This window comes from Artemia sp. Qi Xiang Cuo, chromosome 2, assembly GCF_049724085.1.
Source record: "Artemia sp. Qi Xiang Cuo chromosome 2, ASM4972408v1, whole genome shotgun sequence".
Classification (NCBI taxonomy): domain Eukaryota; kingdom Metazoa; phylum Arthropoda; class Branchiopoda; order Anostraca; family Artemiidae; genus Artemia; species Artemia sp. Qi Xiang Cuo.
Window position 1 is genome coordinate 5,207,678 of NC_142795.1, and position 19,198 is coordinate 5,226,875.

The 19,198-nt window shown below is 38.0% G+C and overlaps 3 protein-coding genes and 1 non-coding gene across 4 annotated transcripts; 2 read left to right on the forward strand and 2 right to left on the reverse strand.

Annotated features, from left to right (window-relative positions):
* The first annotated feature begins 1,664 nt into the window (after positions 1-1,664).
* Positions 1,665-2,165, forward strand: LOC148954828 (uncharacterized). Its single transcript, XM_089105269.1, has one exon. It carries the CDS (start codon positions 1,665-1,667, stop codon positions 2,163-2,165), a length of 501 nt encoding a protein of 166 aa, XP_088961395.1.
* Positions 2,166-2,217: 52 nt separating this feature from the next.
* Positions 2,218-2,691, forward strand: LOC148954829 (uncharacterized). The gene has a single exon (XM_089105282.1). It carries the CDS (start codon positions 2,218-2,220, stop codon positions 2,689-2,691), a length of 474 nt encoding a protein of 157 aa, XP_088961408.1.
* A 10,743-nt stretch (positions 2,692-13,434) lies between these two features.
* LOC148954830 (uncharacterized) lies at positions 13,435-13,836 on the reverse strand. Its single transcript, XM_089105293.1, has one exon. The coding sequence runs from the start codon at positions 13,834-13,836 to the stop codon at positions 13,435-13,437; it is 402 nt and encodes a 133-aa protein (XP_088961419.1).
* An 801-nt stretch (positions 13,837-14,637) lies between these two features.
* Positions 14,638-14,759, reverse strand: LOC148954831 (U11 spliceosomal RNA). Its single transcript, XR_016143756.1, has one exon. It is a non-coding gene; the product is annotated as a U11 spliceosomal RNA (small nuclear RNA).
* Positions 14,760-19,198: the final 4,439 nt, after the last annotated feature.

Here is a 19,198-nt window from a genome sequence, read left to right on the forward strand (position 1 = left end):
TTGGTTTGGAACTGGTGCAGTGGTGTTTCAAGCACAGCAGAGAGTTTACCCAGCTCATAATAGGTTTCTGGGGGGAAAACACAAGAAGCATTGGGTGATCTAGTTCTTGTAAGCAACAGCTAACTGATCCAGAGGTTAGATTAGGCCTGTTTTTTACTCATCAATGTGCTAAGATCTTACATCTTTTGTCAGAAAATGCTTAAGAGTGAAATCTTTGAACTAAGATCTTACATCTTTTGTGGTTTTTATGCAAACATCTTCCATCATTCTGCTCTGATCATTGGTCTGAGAACTATGATGAGTATATCATCAAAGTTCTCTCATCAAAGTTCTATATGGCAGAACAGTGGTGTTCTTCAGATTTTTTGCTGACATCAGTGAGCTGTAAGATCTTAGAACAAAGATGAGTTAAAAAACAATAATCTTTGCAGAAAGATGCAAGATCTTAGATGTAAGATCTTAGTGCTAAAAAACTTCCCTATTATCTCTTGCCCATTGGTAAAAGTGAGCACCTTGTCATCAAAACAGTCACCCAAAGCAAAGAATAAATAAAAAAGAAGATATTTAAAAACTATGATATCATTAAGGTTGAATTAAGGCAAATCATTTGGGAGATGATTCTCCAAGATGGAGTCAGTGAGCAGTGGGAGAAATATCTAACTACAGTCATAGATATGCAGAAACAGAACTCAATGGAAAAATTTGTCCCATTACCATAGACCTTGTCATATATGATGGCTAGCATAAGACAGAAAAGGAACACTATTGAATAAAGACAGAAAAACCAGGTCACTATGAAAAATATGTCATAGCTTGAAATAAGCTAAGAAACCTCACTAAACAACTCAACTGCAATTTTGAGACAATACTCTCAGACCAAAGTGAGTTGAATCCCCAAAAAATTTGGAACTATGTGTCTAGCAGAGATCACAACTAGAAATCAATGAAATGTCCAATCCCAGCCAATGAAAATGAAGTCACAGCTACCTAAGGCATAGCTGATCTTCTCAATCAGCAGTTTGCCTCAGTTTTCACAGATGGACCTGATAGTGCCCTCTCTTCAAACTGAAAACAAGGCATCTTAAAGCAAATGACTTGTTACAACACTTGTTACATTACTGTTACAACACCCATGGTTAAAAAGCATTGAAAAGCCTCAATACTACCAAGACTGCTGGCCCTGATAACTCCCATCTTCACCTGCCAAAAGAAGCAGTTAGTGAAATATCCTCAACTCTGGCAATATTATTTCAACATTCCCTTGAGAATAAAGATGTCTCATCCCATTAGAAACTAGCCTACATCATACCTATTTTTAAAAGGGAGATAAATTCAGTGTAGAAAATTACAGACCCATAAGTCTTGCATCTGCTGTCATAAAAACTCTTGAAATGATAGTTATTGATAATGTCCTTTTTCAACACCTTACTAACAATGGTATCATCTCTGACCACCAAAACAATTTACTATCAGAAAATCAGTAGAAACTGACCTCTTAGATACTTATGAGCAGATTAGCAATTTTCTAGACAAGGACCTTTCCTTGGTTATTTTGAACCTAGCAAAAATATTTCATAAGGTCCCACACAACTGGCTTTGCTCAAAGTTAACAGCAGTAGAAATAAATCTTGAGTTAGTATGATAGATATTTTTGCTACTGCTTAATGTCAGCTGTAGCAAAAACCCTGGAACACATTGTGAATGGTGAAATTCTCACACATCTTCTGTCCAACAGTATACTGTCACCAGAGCAGCACAGCTCCCTTCCAGGAAAGTCAGTTGAGACCAACTTACTTGAAACCTATAATATCATCACTGACCTTCTGGAGAGGGGATTACCTGTTGACCTTATTTTGTTTGACCTTGCCAAAGCATTTGACAAGGTGTCCCACAGATGCCTTAGGGCCAAATTAATGGCAGTTGGCATCCACACTGATTTAGGAGAATGGGTGATGAATTTCCTGAGAGAGCAAGAGCAGCAGGTCCAACTTTTCACCAATAATGGTGATAAAGTATATGATATGATAATGGACACCACAAATAACATCATGCTTTACTCTGATGACTCCAAGCTTTTTGGACCAGCCATTCAACAAAGCCTGCAATCAAACCTCCAGAGAATCCAGAAGTGGACCAGTGAATGGCTGCTTGAGTTTAACATTTAATAAATGCAGTGTCCTCCATTTTGGCAATAGCCATCCTCACCACCAGTATACCATGCATGACCAGAACTTACAGTCTGATATTCAGCTACAAACCAGACATGAAGAACAAGACTTGGGAGTACTTGTTGATGAGCAACTGAAGTTCCACAGGCATTGGCAACAAGCAGTGTTGAAAGCTAATTCAAGCCTAGGCCTGCTGAAATGTGCTACCACCAGCTGCTCCCACACTGTCTTCCTGAGAATTTACAAGGCTATTGTTAGGCCATTCTTGGACTTTAGAACATGTCTGACCTCCCCCTCCTACAAGCATGATACCAGAATAACTGAAGGAGTTCAAAGACATGCCACCAAACGCATCATGGGTCTGCAAAATATGCAGTATGATAAGAGACTAGAGCACCTAAAACTACCAATGCTGGTCTTTAGACATCACAGATGTGATATGATGCTAACCTACAAATTTAATAGTCAACCAAACAACACACTCCTCACAAAACATACAGGTAAACACAATGCTAGAGGATAATTGCAGAAGCTAGCAAAGTAAAGAGTGAAGACCAGAATGTGCCAAAACTTTTTTACTGAGCATATTTCCAACAACTGGAACAACCTTCAAGACAAAACCATGACTGCACCTGCTAGTGCCTCCTTCAAGTCAAGACTTGACAAAGAATGGAACAACAAGCCATGGAAATATAACTTGGACAGACCATCCCTCTCAGCTGCCAACTAATGCAACATCACTGGGCCCATATCACAGTGATATTCCAAATTACCATCATTGACACAGAGCAGAAAAGATCCAGCATGGACCTTATTTTGCTCCAAAGTGCAAATTAAGGTAAGTAGATTGGCCAATGAACATCCTGGTTGGAAGTAGAGAAATAATACAAATCTTCACAATTGATGATATGCCTGGTTATTCACAATCTTCAAAAGTCCATTGAGAATTGTTCTCAGACCAGCATTGTCTCTTATCTATATAATTGATGTAATTTAATTTCAATGTTTATTAATCAGGAAAAATGCTATGTGGTGAATATTATTCACCCACACTACAGAACTCATGATGTACCAGCAAAAGGTTTTTTTGGAAATTATTCCATTAAATTGTGGAACAATTTGCCTGACCATGTTGTAACCTCTTTTTGCAGAAGACAATATATGAAACTATAATATTTATGGTCTTAGTATGATATGTTTTACTTAGTGCCCCTAAGAAGAGTTCAATGAATTTGTTTTCTTGTGCATTGTGAAGTATTTGTTTGTTTCTATGATGTGTTAAGCCCATGTAATTTATTTATTTTTATGGTACTAGTCAATACCCAAATGTCCAACTTTTGTTTATTGTCCTTTTTGATCATTGCAAAGTTAGTTTAGAGCAGTTTTCAGAATTTATGGTGTTTCTTTATGGAGAGTGGGTAATTCAAAAACACCAAATGCTGTCGAAAATGATCTCAGAACATGGATAACAATAGAAGGAAATAAGATAATCTAATTAGCATAATAGATGCATGCTGCATATTATAAAACAAGAATTTCTTAGTTTTAGGGTTTTCTTTTAGTCTTTATATATTCTAGGGCCATATCTGGGGCTATCAAGAGGGTAGGGTCCATTGTCAGAGTAGCAATCATGATGTTTAGAAAAAGCATGAATAAGGCATCATTTTCTAATTCCAGTTCTTCATTGCTATTAAGCTGTGCTCACAGCCTGCATGACATCATATACAGCACTATAATATTGTTCTAGAAACACACCACTATAGAAATTTCCTGGTGCAAGCAGTATTCAGGAATTTCTTACAGAGTTTCTCTTTACCCTGCAAAAAATGTTTACTGTCAACCAAAATTGGCTTCTGAGGTGGATTTGTTAGTCTCCAGTGATTTTGACAATTTCAGCTGGTATATTATACTGCCACTACCACCAATACTAAATTAATTGGCTCTTCAGAGCTGCCTTAGGCCAACACAGGTACGTACAGTCCTTCTGTACCCCAATCAATTGAATGTTTTGCTCTTTATATCTCTCATGAAGTTCTACTCATAGGCTAATATTGTTCTAGAAACACACAATTCTAGAAATCTTCTGCTGCAAGCAGTGTTCAGGAATTCCTTACCCCTTAGTACATTTTCTAAAATAATTAAAAATTAACACTGAAAAAAAGGTCTACATACCCTGCAAAAAATGTTTACTGTCAACCAAAATTTTAATGTCTCTTTAGTATAAGTTTTTTTTTTCAAAAAGTTTAGAATAATGGACATGTGCCCATTTCCTTGCATGTTTGGCACTAGACTAGTATATTCTGGCAACAAAATTAGGAAACAGGTCCTTGGGAATTTATATGAGTAGAATACAGAACAAGGAGAACATTAGCTTACTAATAAAGGGATAAATCCCAATTTCAAGGAAAGAAATATTTGAAATCTTTTCAAAGCCCTATAAAAGTGTTAATAGTGTCTTTTATAGGGAATTCACCTATAAAAGTGAATTCAGTATTAATTCACTTGCTTTGAACTTGACCTAGATTCTTGACTTAGTTTGGAATAAGGATTAAGTTTGGAATAAATAACAGTGGACTTTTGGTGAACTGGACCTAGATTTATGATATTTGGTGAGGACATAAACTGTATTGAACTTTGAATCTAATTGGATTGTGCAACAAGTGAAATTAAGTGCAGTTAGAGACTAAGAAATTTTATTAATTTTGAGCATTCAAATAGTGTAGACATAAAGTTATTTAATAAGATATTAACATAACCTTATATGGTAAGCAGGAGAGGGGCAGTTCCCCCTGTCAATCAGAATCAATACTTTCCCTTTTAATAATGCCTAAATATTATTATCCTGAATGTAGAAACCCAGCAACCAGAGGGAAAGTTCAATGCACTAAATGCTGCCAATGGTGGCACCCCAAATGTGCAAAGATTACTCTTGGTTTAAGAGAGAAGTTAGAGAAATGGCTTTGCTTAAACTGTGATTTTCCCACTTCACTTTGATTGCAAGTGAGGAAAAACTTTCTGGCAAAGGTACACCAAAAGCAAGCCCCTTTGTTGCAAAAAACACACCTATAGTCACTCCCAGGTCCTCCAATCCCCAAGCAAAGACAATAACTAGGCCCAGCACAAAGTAGAAAACTCCCTATGTTGGTTGTGCAGAACATATACAAGAAATTTCAGCATTAAGAAATAAATGCTCTACCCTTGAGAATGAACTTTCAGCTTGCGATTTTGTTATTGATAAGCTTGACAATGAAGTCAGGTCTGTTTCTGAGAAGCTTTTGATTGGTATGCAAGAATGTTGTAAGCTAGACATTTTAGTCAAAAAAAAAAAAAACAGTAATCAATTCTCTGAAGATGCAGTTAAATCAGTTTCAAAACCGGTTTCCCCTGGATCAAATCCCAAGCAGCCATGAACTTGGTACCCAGCCAGCTGCCCAAAATAACCAATGCAAAATGAATGCTGTAAGTGTGATGCCAGTTACATCAGATACACCCCTTCCAAGTGTGGTGAATAATAATACTGACATAGCTGCAAGTGATGAGAATAATGCGATTCCAATTGACAACTTACAGGAAGAGGACTTACATATCATTTTCAAGAATATAATCAAGCCACCATATAAAAGAGAGTGTTGGTTCTTTCAGAATGGTTTTTGTAAGAAGGGAGCTAGTTGCAAATTTGCTCATGAAAATAAAGCGACTCCATTAAACAAAAATACAGTTTGACCTCACCCTGAACAGCCCAAGTCAAAAGGGGTGTGTACATTTTTCAAAAAAGGAGCATGTAAATTTGGTATTCCCTGCTGCTTCCTACATCTATATTATAATTTCCTTGCTAAGTCATTTAGTAGTATTGAATGTGTCCTTGATCATATAGAGATGTGTCCTCCATTTAGATGCTTAGATGAAAATTGTAGACTAGTGCATTTTAATTGTACTGACCCAAGCTCATCAAAAAATGCCCACCTTCAACAACGCGAACAGCAGAAAATCCAAAACAAACCCTCTTGGGGTGTAGAAAAGAGGGGACACTCTTGGGTTCAAACACAGGCCCACCTTCCTGGGGAATCCAGCACCCATTTTCAGTACACCACTCCTCCTATGACACATCTCAGGAGCCTCTTAGACCCCCTCCCTCCTCCTTCCCCACCTATTCATTTTCATCAATAACCAGCCCTGTCCCTATTCTATTCCCCCTCCCCTTTACCCCTTTCCCTGCAGAAGGAAAAAATTGTTGGTGACTTCAGTTTAAATAATCCTGTTGCTGCTCCAGTCACGATAGGAGGCAAGAAATTCCAAAATAAACCTTTTTCCCGGAGTTCCACAACAAACGCTATGTATTTCCTTCCTTCCTTTACAGCAATGCCAAAAGTTTAAATCTAGAGAAATTTACTGAACCTCAGACCACAGCTCAAGTGCTTGGCTCTTGTGTTATCTGTCTTTATAAGGTCAACCAACAAGATCTTAATTTATTGAGGGTTCCTAACTTTTCTTCTTTTATTAAACTTCTGCCTGATGACCATCCTCTTAGCAAAAAAGGAGGAGGAATTATGAACCTCATGCACAAAGATTTTAAACTTCAGCTTTTAAATATACCTTTTCTTGAAGATAATGATGAAATTATTTGGGTCAAAGCCCAACCTAAGCAACTCCCTAGGCTGCCCTCTGCCATAGCAGTGTGTGTTTTCTATTATTCACCTGGTCAGCTTGCTGCAGCAAGAAAGGCTTTTTGGGAGAAGCTGCAGGAATTGACAGATTACATCCAAAGTTGTCACCCATATTTTGGAGTAGTAATGCTAGGAAATGCTAACAAACTCGATTGCAAATTGCTGGCGAGGTCACTTAACCTTAAAACTCTAGTCAATTTCCCAACAACTAAGGGGAGTACTTCTCTGGGTGTAATCCTGACAAATCTTTTGGAATATTACCAGGATCCAAGTAAACTAGCACCACTTGGTGGAAGTTATTATTATATACTACAGTGGAACCCCTTGGAAAAAGTAAAAATTAAATATTCAGTAACCAAAGTTACTTCAAGGTTGATCACTGACCATGGTCTGCTGCAATTCGGTGACTGGATAACAGGAGAAAACTGGGTCGCGGTCTCTTCAGCTAAAGACTTGGATTCCCAAGTAGAAGCATTCCATAATAAGGTAAATTCAAAATTTTTTGAGTGCTTTCCCAAATGTAAGACTAAATTCTGTTCTAGAGACAAACCATACGTAAATTCAAAGATAGAGCAACTGATAAAACATAAATTGCACCTTATACAAAAAAGGTCAAGAGAACTAAGCAAAACAGTTGGCAAACCAAATAAAATGGAAAATCAAAGAATCACAAGCAAATTACTATGAAGATGAAGTTGACCATCTTTTGGAGTCCAAGCCTTTGCAGTTCTTCAGTAAAGTAAAAAGTCTGACTGGTAAAAGTTCTCACCCAGTTAACTTCATGAAGGAAGGGCCTCTAGAGAAAACTGCAAATGATTCAAGTGCCCATTTTGCTTCAGTTGTGCAGTCTTACCCCCCCCCCCCCCTCTTCCACCTGATGATCCTCCAGTAAATTTAACTACTCCTTCAGATGATAATTTAATTGCTGATATTTCATCAGCAATTATAATCCGTAAACTCTCTTCATTAAAAAGAACTTCTGTTGCCCCTTTTGACATTCCAGTTGCTCTCATTAAAGCATTTGCTAAAGAATTATCATTTCCCCTTCAAATAATGTTCAATAATATAACAAAAACAGGATATTTTCCAAAGAAATGGAAGAAAGGGTTTATTACCCCCATTCCAAAGAAAGGAGCAGCTAATGATTTCTCTGGTGTCCGGCCGATCACAGTTACGTCAGTTTTTAGCAGAATATACAAAAGCTTTGTTGCCGCATGGCTGAAAAAATATCTTTTGATATTTTTAGTAACTGATTGAAAGCAATTTGGTAACATCCCTAAGTGTTTGACAGTTCATTGCCTCGTTAATTTAATTGATTTTATTTTAAAACACCTGGATGAACCTGGAAAATGGATAAATTTAATTGCAATTGATTTCAGAAAAGCTTTTGACCTTGCTGATCACAAAATCCTTTTAGAAAAAATGGCGAAAAAATATATACCCAGCTTTATCATTAAAATCATCAAGAGCTTCTTAACAAATAGAGAGCAAACTGTGAAGTATAAAGACCAATTTTCCACTTCTCTGCCAGTTTTTTGTGGAATTCCACAGGTGATTGGGCTGCTGGGATTCCTCTTCATGATAAATGAAATTGCTGCTGAGCTGGAGGACAGATGAAAATACGTTGACGATTTGTCCTTAATGGAAGTCGTATCTGAGGATTTGAAGAGCAATGCTGCTGGTTTCATTGACCATGTTACCTCAGTGGCAGCTGAACTAAACATGGTCATGAATAAAGACAAATACTTGGTCACATTTTCTTTTCATTGGAGTACTCAACGGTCATTTGAACCTCCTATCGCTTCCGAGCTAATAAGTCATAAAGTAACTTTACTTGGTGTGGTGATTTCTTCTGACCTTTCATGGCGGGAGAATACAAAGACAATTGTAAAAAAAGCTAACGGCGTAATTTAAATGCTAAAAACACTGAAAAAATTCCGAGTTCCCAAGGACAAGCTGAAACTAATATTTTGCACTTTCATCTGGCCCTTAGTTGAATATGCTTGTCGAGTTTGGCACTTTGCCCATACCCAGGATGAAACTGATAAAATAGAATGAGTTCAGAAGAGATGACTGCAAATCATTTATGGAGATTTCCCTCTACCTTACTCCTTTTACCTCAAAGAATTTAAACTTGAATCCCTTTCTTCCCGCCAAGAAAAATTATGCCAAAGATTTGGCTCCTCCCTCCTACAACATCCCATCTACCGATCATTCCTTCCTCAACATTTTGTCCCTATAAGATTTTGTCCCCCCAGGAAACTGGCTGAGAACGTTATAAAACTGACCCCAGTCCACTGTAACACCATGTGCTACAGTAAAAGCTTTGTGCCAAGCTTTATGAAATATTACAATGAGCTCTAGTGTTTTTATTCTTTAGTTTACTTTATCCTGACAAAGTTGTATTAGACAATTTTATTCTCATCTCAAGTGTTCTTATCCTTTATTTTATTTATCCTGACGAAGTTTTATCAGACAACTTTATTTTGCTATTTATGACTAAGAGGCATCATATTTGGGCTTTGCTTACGAGAGCTATGTCTTGTTTTTGAATTAAATGAATTTGAATTAAAAGAAATGTAAGCACCTTTTTTTTTAATATCCCACTGTATAGAAAAGGTTAAACACTGCTGCCTGGAAAACTGGCAACTTTAAGACTAAAACTTAAGTGTGAGGCAGTCATGATAATGTTTTATAAATATTCAAAGACAAATTTTTTATTATGACGATCCTGAACCTTCAGGTCTAGTCTTAAATTGTTTTCATTTTTTCAAAGTAACATAAAAAAATTAGTTAAAAGAAAAATCAGTCACCCTTTAGGGATAATCTACAGATCAATTGATATTCCAATTTGATTAGGCATATTGTTTTGGTATGTTAGTTTATTGTCACTATAGCCTGACAAATTGTATGTTTTATAGAGCTATTGCCATGTTTCTATGAATTAAATTTAGCACTATGTAGGAATTCATGCTTTGTGTTGTACTTATATCGATTGTATGTGCAAAAAAAAGCCTTACCTAGCTGGAAAGGTTTCTGAGAAGAGGAATTGGCATGCAGTAGCTTGTAAGCCATGATGACATCACCCCTCTGTCGTCTGTAGATGGGTGTTTGGAGCTGTAGTTTGTTCAGATTTTGATGTAGATTTTATGTGCAAAAAGTTGCAACTTGGGCTTGTATGAAAGTAGGCTGATAAATATTGGTTTAGAGAATCATCATTGTATTCAGAGCCATTACTAGGGGGGGGCAAACACTGGGGTTATCACACCCCCCCCCCCCCAGGGCTCAGGGCAGGCATTGTATGTTGTGCTGTGGGGGCATATATGGTTCTTATAGAAGGGATGCTTGTATAAACCTCAGAGAGGGCTCATTTGATTGGAAACAAAGTTCTAATTCACTCTTTCAAGAGTCACAAGAGATCTGAGGGCAACAAGCCCCCCCCCCCCCACGAATATTTTCCAAACCAATCTGATAAAAATTGAGATAGCCATTTTGTTAAAAACAGTTCAAAGATCATATAACAAAAACTCTGGGGTCGACACAACCCCCCAGGGCCCAGGGGCAGGCATTGTAAATTATGCCCTGGGGGAATATAGGGTTCTTATAGAAGGGATGCTTGTATAAACTTCAGAGAGGGCTCATTTGATTTGAGATAGCTATTTTCTTTGAAATAGTCCAATAATCAGATAACAAAAACTTTAGGGTCAACATACCCCCTAGGGCGCAGAGGAACTAAGGGTTGTAACTTGTGCCTGGGGGTATATAAGGTTTTATGGGAGGGGTGGCTGTATAAACTTTGGAGGGGACTCAAATGATTAGATATTCAAAGTTCTAGCTCCCTTTTTAAGAGTCAAAAGTGATCTGATGGCAACTAACCCCTTCCTCCAGCCCTATGCCTCAACTACCTTAAATTGTATTGTCCAGTAAAATAAGAAAAAATCCTGTAGTCACTAGTCAGTGACAATAGGGAGCCATTGTTTCAGCGACGTCCCACTCTGTTTTCCATGGTTTGGTGGACCAATTCTCATCAAGGGCGATCTTGAATGCATCAACAGCGAGACCAGTGACAGCTGTGTTGGGAAGACTTTTCCAGGGAGCCACTACTCTATTGGAGAAAAAGTGGTTGCAGAGTCTGTTGTGAGCTCTTTTCTGGAGCAGCTTCTTACTATGCTCTCTTGTCCTGGATCATTTGTCAAGTTGGAAAGGCTTCTGAGAAGAGGAATTGGCATTCAGTAGCTTGTAAGCCATGATGACATCACCCCTCTGTTGTCTGTAGATGGGTGTTTGGAGCTGTAGTTTGTTCGGATTTTGATGTAGATTTTATGTGCAAAAAGTTGCAACTTGGACTTGTATGAAAGTAGGCTAATAATTATAGGTTTAGAGAATCATCATTGTATTCAGAGCCGTTCCGAGGGGGAGGGGGGGCAAACTTTCGGGTTATCACAACCCCCCAGGACCCAGGGCAGGCATTGTAATTTGTGCTGTGGGGGCATATATGTTTCTCATAGAAGGGATGCTTCTATAAACTTCAAAGAGGGCTCATTTGATTGGAAACGAAGTTCTAATTCGCTTTTTTAAGAGTAACGAGAGATCCGAGGGCAACTGGCGCCCACGTCTTTTTTCCAAACCAATCTGATGAAAATTGTGAGATAGCCATTTTGTTAAAACAGTTAAAAGATCATATAAAAAAAACTCTGGGGTTGACACAACCCCCAGGGCCCAGGGCAGGCATTGTAAATTATGCCCTGGGGGAATATAGGGTTCTTATAGAAGGGATGCTTGTATAAACTTCAGAGAGGGCTTATTTGATTGGAAACTGAAAGTTCTAGTTCACTTTTTAAGAGTCAAAAGAAATTGGAGGTCAACTAGTCTCCTGCCCTTTTTTCCCCAAATCCACCCAATAAAATTTTTGAGATAGCCATTTTATTGAAAATAACAAAAGCTCCAGGATTGACACACTACCCAAGAGCCCAGTGGCATTTGTTTTAAGTTCTGCCCTGGGGGTATATAAGATTTTTATGTAAGGGGCTTGTCATATAAAGTTCAGAGGTAGCTCATTTGATTGGAAATTGAAAGTTTCAGTTACCTTTTCAAGAGTCAAAAGTGATCATAGGATATATACCCCCCCCCCCCCCCCCCCAACACCCTCTTTTCCTTAAGTGCATCCAATGCATTTGAGATAGCCATTTTCTTCGAAATAGTCTAATAATCAGATAACAAAAACTTTAGGGTCAACATACCCCTCCCCCAGAGCGCGGAGGAACTAAGGGTTGTAACTTGTGCCCGGGGTATATAAGGGTTTATCAGAGAGGTGGTTGTATAAACTTTGGAGGGGATTCAAATGATTAAATATTCAAAGTTCTAGCTCCCATTTTAAGAGTCAAAAATGATCTGATGGCAACTAGCCCCTTCCTCCAACCTTATGCATTAAATACCTTAAATTTCATTGTCCAGCAAAATAAGGAAACAATCTTGTAGAGTCACTAGTCAGTGACAATAGGGAGCCATTGGTTCAGCGACGTCCCACTCTGTTTTCCATGGTTTGGTGGACCAATTCTCTATGGGTGTTGGTAGCTGTAGTTTCTTCAGGTGAGATGGATAGTTCTTGCATCTATCAACAGCTTTGGTTGCGTGCCTTTGAACAGACTTTATTACAGAAAAAATGAATAAAATGTCCCAATAGTTTCTTTTTTTCCCCTCTTTTTTGTCCCCCCCCCTTATTGACCAGTTTTTATTTTTTTAACTCTTTTATTGACTTACTGTAGTTGGATTATTGACACTTTCTTAGTGTCCCTTTTAATTTATATGCATTTATGTCTCGCTCTTTTTTTTGTGTATATTCGCTTATTCCCCCCTTCCTTTTTTTATGTCCGTTCTAATTCTTTTTCCGATTCGTATTTGTGTAAGTTTAGTTTGACCAGTTTTGATCTTTTTAACTTTTAATTGACTTTTTACAGTTTTAATTATTGACTGTTGAATGATTGTTCATAATGATGTTTCTATTTCGTTGTTGTTTTTTGCATTTTTGCCAGTTTTAGTGTAACCATTTATAATGTCGACTCCGAAGTCCGAATTCGGCCCTTTGTGGGCATGTGATAGTGATCTTTTTGAAATAAATATCTTATCTCTTATCTTATCACTCTATTTTCTGTTGGTAACCCTTATTTAGGGGCATGGCAATACACATCCAAAATTCCAGCAATGGTTGCACATGACCCTTGTACAGCTTCATCATGACTTTGGATGATCTGCTATGTACTGTATGCTAATTATTCCAAGGGTCTGAGATGCTTTGGCAACCACTGTTTGTGTGTGTTTTTGGAATTTTAATTCTTCATTGACAACTATTCCCAAATCTCTTTCAGCTGCTGAAGAACCAATTGATTGCCTAGAACCATCCCCTCCACTCATATGGTACTGCCACTTTTCATTCTTTTTCCTGAAATGTACTGTCTTGCATTTCTGAATGTGAAACTCAAGCTTCCATTAGTGGGCCCAAAGGGAAAGGGAATCCAGGTCTTCCTGTATGGAGGCTCTTGTTGCTGTCGACTCCGCGGGCCCAATAAGCTTTGAATTGTCGGCATAAATGCCCATCTTATTTCTTACAGCCCATGGAGCATCATTAATGAAAATATTAAAAGCGTTGGGCCCAAGATTGTTCCCTGGGACACAACACTACCAACTCCTGCAACTTCTGAGAGTAATTCTTGCCTGTTATCCCCAAACACTTTAACTCTCTGCTTTCTTCCTGAGAGGAACTGCATCACCCATTCAACAACCTCCACATATATTTTAGTAGCTAAGAGTTTTGCCTTCAAATGGTGATCGCAATTTTTGTCAAAAGCATTTGCAAAGTCTAATAAGATCATATCAGCAGGGATACCCAGGTCTAGCAGTTCAGTGACATATTCATATGCATCAATAAGATTTGTCTTGACTAAGCGTCCAGATCTGAATCCATGTTGACTATCAGTAAGTAGTTTGTTGTCAATTAGGTGTTTCATAGCAGTGGTATTCACAATTCCTTTGAGGATTTTAGTGACTGTTGAGGCGATGCTAATGGGTCAGTAATTGGCAGCACAGTTCCTGCTTCCACCCTTGTGAACTGGTGTAATATTCGCATTTCACCATTCTTGAGGGACTTGTTTTGTATCGAGAGACTTGTGGAACAGTTTTGCAAGGTGGAGGGCAAGCTCTGCATGAGCCTCTTTCAAAGTCTGAGGGTGAACCCCATCAGGATCAACTGACTTATTTGTGTTCAAACTTTTGAGCCATGATTCCACATCCAAAGTGTTGACAGTAATAATTTGCATTGGTTTCTGAATATCATGTTCTGGCATCTGTGGCAAGCATCTTCATGTTCTGGCATCTTCTGAAGGTGTAAAAACTGAATTGAACAGCTGGTTCAGAGCTTCAGCTATATCTCCAGGGCTGCTTAAGGTATTCCCATTAACTGAGAGTTTGGTTACTGAATGTCTTCCAGACTTTTGAGTTGAGACATATTTCCAAAATTTTTTCGGATTTGTTTTTGACACTGAAGCTAAAGACTCCTCATACTTGCTGGTAACTTCTCATGTAAAGCAGCAGACTTTGTTTTGTATTTGTTTGAATTTGTCATGATTTGCCTGCTTTGGGATATCCTTGTACCTTCTCCAGAACTTCTTTTTCTTTTGGACTGGTAGCTTGATTTCTTGTATGATGAAAGGGAGCGCTCTTGGTCTGTGTTTCCAAGTGGTTGTCATATGTTTTGCAGTTGTCTCACTGAAGACCCTTTTCATCTCACGCCAAAAACAAAATAACTGAAGTGCAATGCCAGCGTTTAGCCAGCTGTCCCAGTTCAAAAATTATGTGGTGGGTATGTCTTGGTTTCCATACCCCATTAACGACAGCAAATGCATCCAATTGGATGTTCTATAAAGCCATTTTGCTCACTATTGCCCAAAAATCATATATAAAAAAAATCCAGGGATAATATATTTGTTGGAAGTTGGAGTTGGCCTAACAAACCAAAAGGTTCCTTGGGGTTAGTTTTTTGTAAATTATGTGTAAATAAAAGTATACTCCGGAAAAAAAACACAGCCCACCCCAGAAACCAGGGGCAAGTGTTGTAAGTTAAGCCCCCTAAGCATATAAGCTTTTATGGAAGGGATGGTACTATAAACTCCAGAGGGAACTCATTTGATTGCAAATTGGATGGCCAGTCAAAAGTGATTGGAGGGCAACTAACCCCTCTCCCAAGGCCCCTTTTTTCTCCAAACGAATCTAATCAAAATTTTGAGATAGCCATTTGTTCAAAATAGTTTAAAGATAAAATAACAAAAACTCTGGGTTCGACACAACCCCCCAGAGCCAGTAGGCAAGTGTTGTAAGTTATGCACTGGGGGCATATAAGGTTTTTATGTAAGGGTGGTCTTATAAACTTTAGAGGTGGTTCATTTGATTGGAAATTGAAAGTTCTATTTACCTTTTTCAGAGTCAAAAGTGAGCCGAGGGCATCCCCCTCATATACACCCTCTTTTCTCCAAACGTATTCAATCAACATTTGTAGACAGCCATTTTTTTGAAATAGTCAAACAATCAGATAACAAAACTTTGGGGTCAACACACTCCCAGAGACCAGTGGAAGGGTTTCAAATTATATTCGGAGGCATATAAGTTTTTATGGAAGAGAAAACTTTGGAAGGGACTCAAATGACTAGAAATTTAAAGTTCTAATTCCCGTTAGAAACCCAAAGTAATCTGATCACTCTGGGGGCAAGTGTTGAAAATTCTCCACTGGGGGCACATAAAGCAATTATGGAAGGAGTGATCATGTAACTTCATCAGGGACTCATTCTATTGGAAATAGAATTCCCTTTCTAAGAGTCAAAAGGGGCTGGAGGGCTGCTAGCCCCCCTGCCTTTCTACCCCAAATACATCCAATCGAATTTGGGATGGTCATGTTATTATATTAAGTCAAAAGATCAGATAAAAAAACTTCAGGGTCAACACAACCCCCAAGAGCCCTGGGGCAAGTGTTGTATGTTTTGTCTGGGGGGCATATAAGATTCTTATGCGAGGGTTTTGAAAACAGTTTAAAGGTCAGATAAACCAAACCTCCGACTCCACTCAAAAAACTTAGGAACAATATTTTATTCCAAAACGTAAGCGAGATGACCCCTGGCCTTCTGCGCGTGCCCCCCCCCCCAAAAAAAAAAAAAACATTTTTTAACGATATTTATTCAAAAAATATGGTGACTCGGCCCTGTCCCTCCATGGCCTGACCCGCCCAAAAAAGACAAAAAACAACAACTTATTAGAATTCTTTTATTCCAAAACTTATGGGAGCTTAGCCTTGTTCCTCCATGGCCCAATAGCCCTCCCTTCCCCCCAAATTATAAATGATAAATCATGGAAACTGAGCAAAATATGTTTGTTCTTTTTAAGCTTGATTTGCATATTCAACTTAAGCTTTACTCGTTTTAAGATTTTTTTGATAAATTAAATGAAAACTTACCAAGTTTGAAGTTTGATTGTAATTCTACTCTAAAGAAGGAGCGCCAGCGTAGCTGAGAGTTTAACTGAGATAGACACGTTCAATTGCCTTGATTGACCAATAAAAAAACGCCAGTAGCTTAACGTCCTTGTAGTATGCAGTGTTTAAGCTCATTATGAAACGCTGAGAGTTCAACAGGAAGGGAAATTGGGAGGGCAGTTTAACTCTCAGCTATGCTGGCACTCTTTCCTTGGAGTAGAATTACAATCAAAAATTCAAACTTAGTAAGCTTTTGTTTAATTTATCATTTCTACTCCAGAAGGAACGCTTTAGCTCCACCTCGAGTTAAACTGAGATTCAAAGTTCAACATCAGCTAAACCAACACTAATAATCAATAATAGCCCTATTCATGAAAAGAGGCTGCTGTACGAAAATTCATTTACAGTAAGATATTTCAAATATAACAAAATACAGTTAGTAATTTCAAAAGACAGATAACTGTTGTCCATCTTCAATTGGTTTATTATAGAACCTTACACACGTTTTGGCATTTGTCCAGTCTACATATCTTACAATTTGATCCACATCAACTCCTCTTGCTTTAAGGTTGGACGTTGAGGCAGACCATGTGCTATGATCACCATAAACAGTGATATCTATACCTGCAAGAAATAATACTTCTTTTATCCATCTAGAAATAGATGACTTGGACGCAGCAGTATGAGAGTTATGATATGTAATAAAACGTGCATCGTCTCTATTCAGATATGACCACATTCTAATATACCTGGCTAGGTGCGTCACCGGACACAGGGATAGTCTTGAAAAGGCCAAAATTTCAGTTTCATTGTTTTTAACAACAAATTGATTTGAAAATCAAAACTTCCTTTGTCATTATGTATCATGTCACTAAGTGACAAACTGGCCAAAAACTGAACTCTTTCACAAGCTGATAGAATCAATAAAACTGCTAATTTTTGTGTTAGTGTCTTTGATTGAAGATTTTTGATATCCCAAGCTGGCAATCTGAAGAGACCAAATACGCGTTTTACATCCCAAATGCTAGAAATCTTGGGTAGACCAGGCCTTCTATTAAAGACACCTTTCATGAACTTCTTGTTGATGTGATTACTGCCTAACTGAAGGCTTGGTAAAATGACCTATAAAGCACTACTCTCAGTATTAATAGGACTATATCCAATACCTGAGTGAAAAAGTTCCATAAGAAAGATCAAAGTCTCTGGTAGTGTTGCCTCCAAGGTCCGGATTGTGTTTCTTCCTCAAAAATCGATCCATTTTTCAATGTAAACCCTGTACTGGCGCTTAGTCGAATCCCGCCATCCATCCATGATAATATTGATTGTGGAAGGAGAATATCCGTAGTGGCGAAGCCCTTGCCGGAGTTGACACAAGCTGCTAGGTGTAACGTCTTGGAGAATGGATGGTGCATGGTTGGTTTCTATGGAAGAGACAAATTAAAAATATCATTCGGTAGAAGTATGGGACTTCCTACTAAAAGTTTTAAGAGTAAGGGATACCAGACTTGTGTGGTCCAGTTTGGAAGGATCAAAAAACCATTTGTCTGATCTGTTCTACCTTCTGAAGGTCCTCAGAAGGTCCTTTCATTGCAAATACATCTACAAAAAAAAACATTCTGGAACTGGTTTCCAAGAAACAAATGGTTTTATTTGAAAATTTAATATAGTTGCAAACAGATCAATATCTATTGACTGACATACCAAAGAGTTCAAAATATTAAATATTCCAGAATCCAATTTCCATTCTTTTTCATTATCAAATTTTTGTGATGCTTTATCCGAGATATTAGCAACTCCTAGCACATGTTCTGCAGATATCCACCCTTTGCCCTGCAATACTAGCTGCCAGACTTTCTTTGCGAAATAATTACAAAACTCAGAGTTTGATCCTCCCATTTTATTTATGTTAACTACTGTGGTTATATTATCAAAACGCAGCAGGACATGCATGCCTTTGATATCCTGAGCAAAGCATTTTAATCTTAGATAAATGGCCTTCGTTTCTAAAACATTGATTTCAAATCCTTTCTCTTCTGAGGACCGTTCACCTGTGACCGTTTTCATGGAATATCCATCCACGAGTGCCCAACCTAGTTTCGATGCATCACTACACAAATATTTGTCAATTGATCTAGGCTCAATTGCTTTAGAAGCATGATTGGCAATATCCAACCACCACTGCAGTTCTGAACTTACATCGGGTGTTAAAGTTAGCTTGGCCCCAAAATCGCCCCTCGCATATTTTACTGCTTGAGTTTTCAACAACTCCACTTTCCGGTGATATAAAGACTCGAATTCCACTGCTGGGAAGGTTGAAACAAGAACACCTAAATTTTCGACCAATTTTTGAATAGTAGTCAATTCTTGACTAAAAAATTTTGAAACCAAATCTAAAACTTAAACATTTTCTTTCCCGGAGGAAAATACGCATTGATCGCCATTCTAACAGAAAACCCAGAAATTCTATTTGTTAAATCGAAATAAGAACTGACTTTCCCAGGTGAATCACAAACCCCAGCTCTGGCAGTAATTTCACTGTTTCATAGAAATTGTTTTGAAGTTCTAAAAAGACCTTTCCAGAAGCAGAGAGCTATCCAAGTAAACAACAGACAAATACAGCGTTGCCACTCGGAGCATTTGGGATTTACTAGTTTTGGACAAAAAAAATTACTAGATTGGCTTCCGTTTTATTAGATGTTGTCAAAAAAAGTGCGCGTGTTGTGGCTTTCTCCGCGACACGCGCATTGGCGTGAGAAAGCTAGTAAATACTTTTTGTCATCAAAATGAAAAAAAAACTAAAAAGAAGCTAGTGTGCATTTTTGTCTGCTTGTGCGACATCTTAATATGATTTC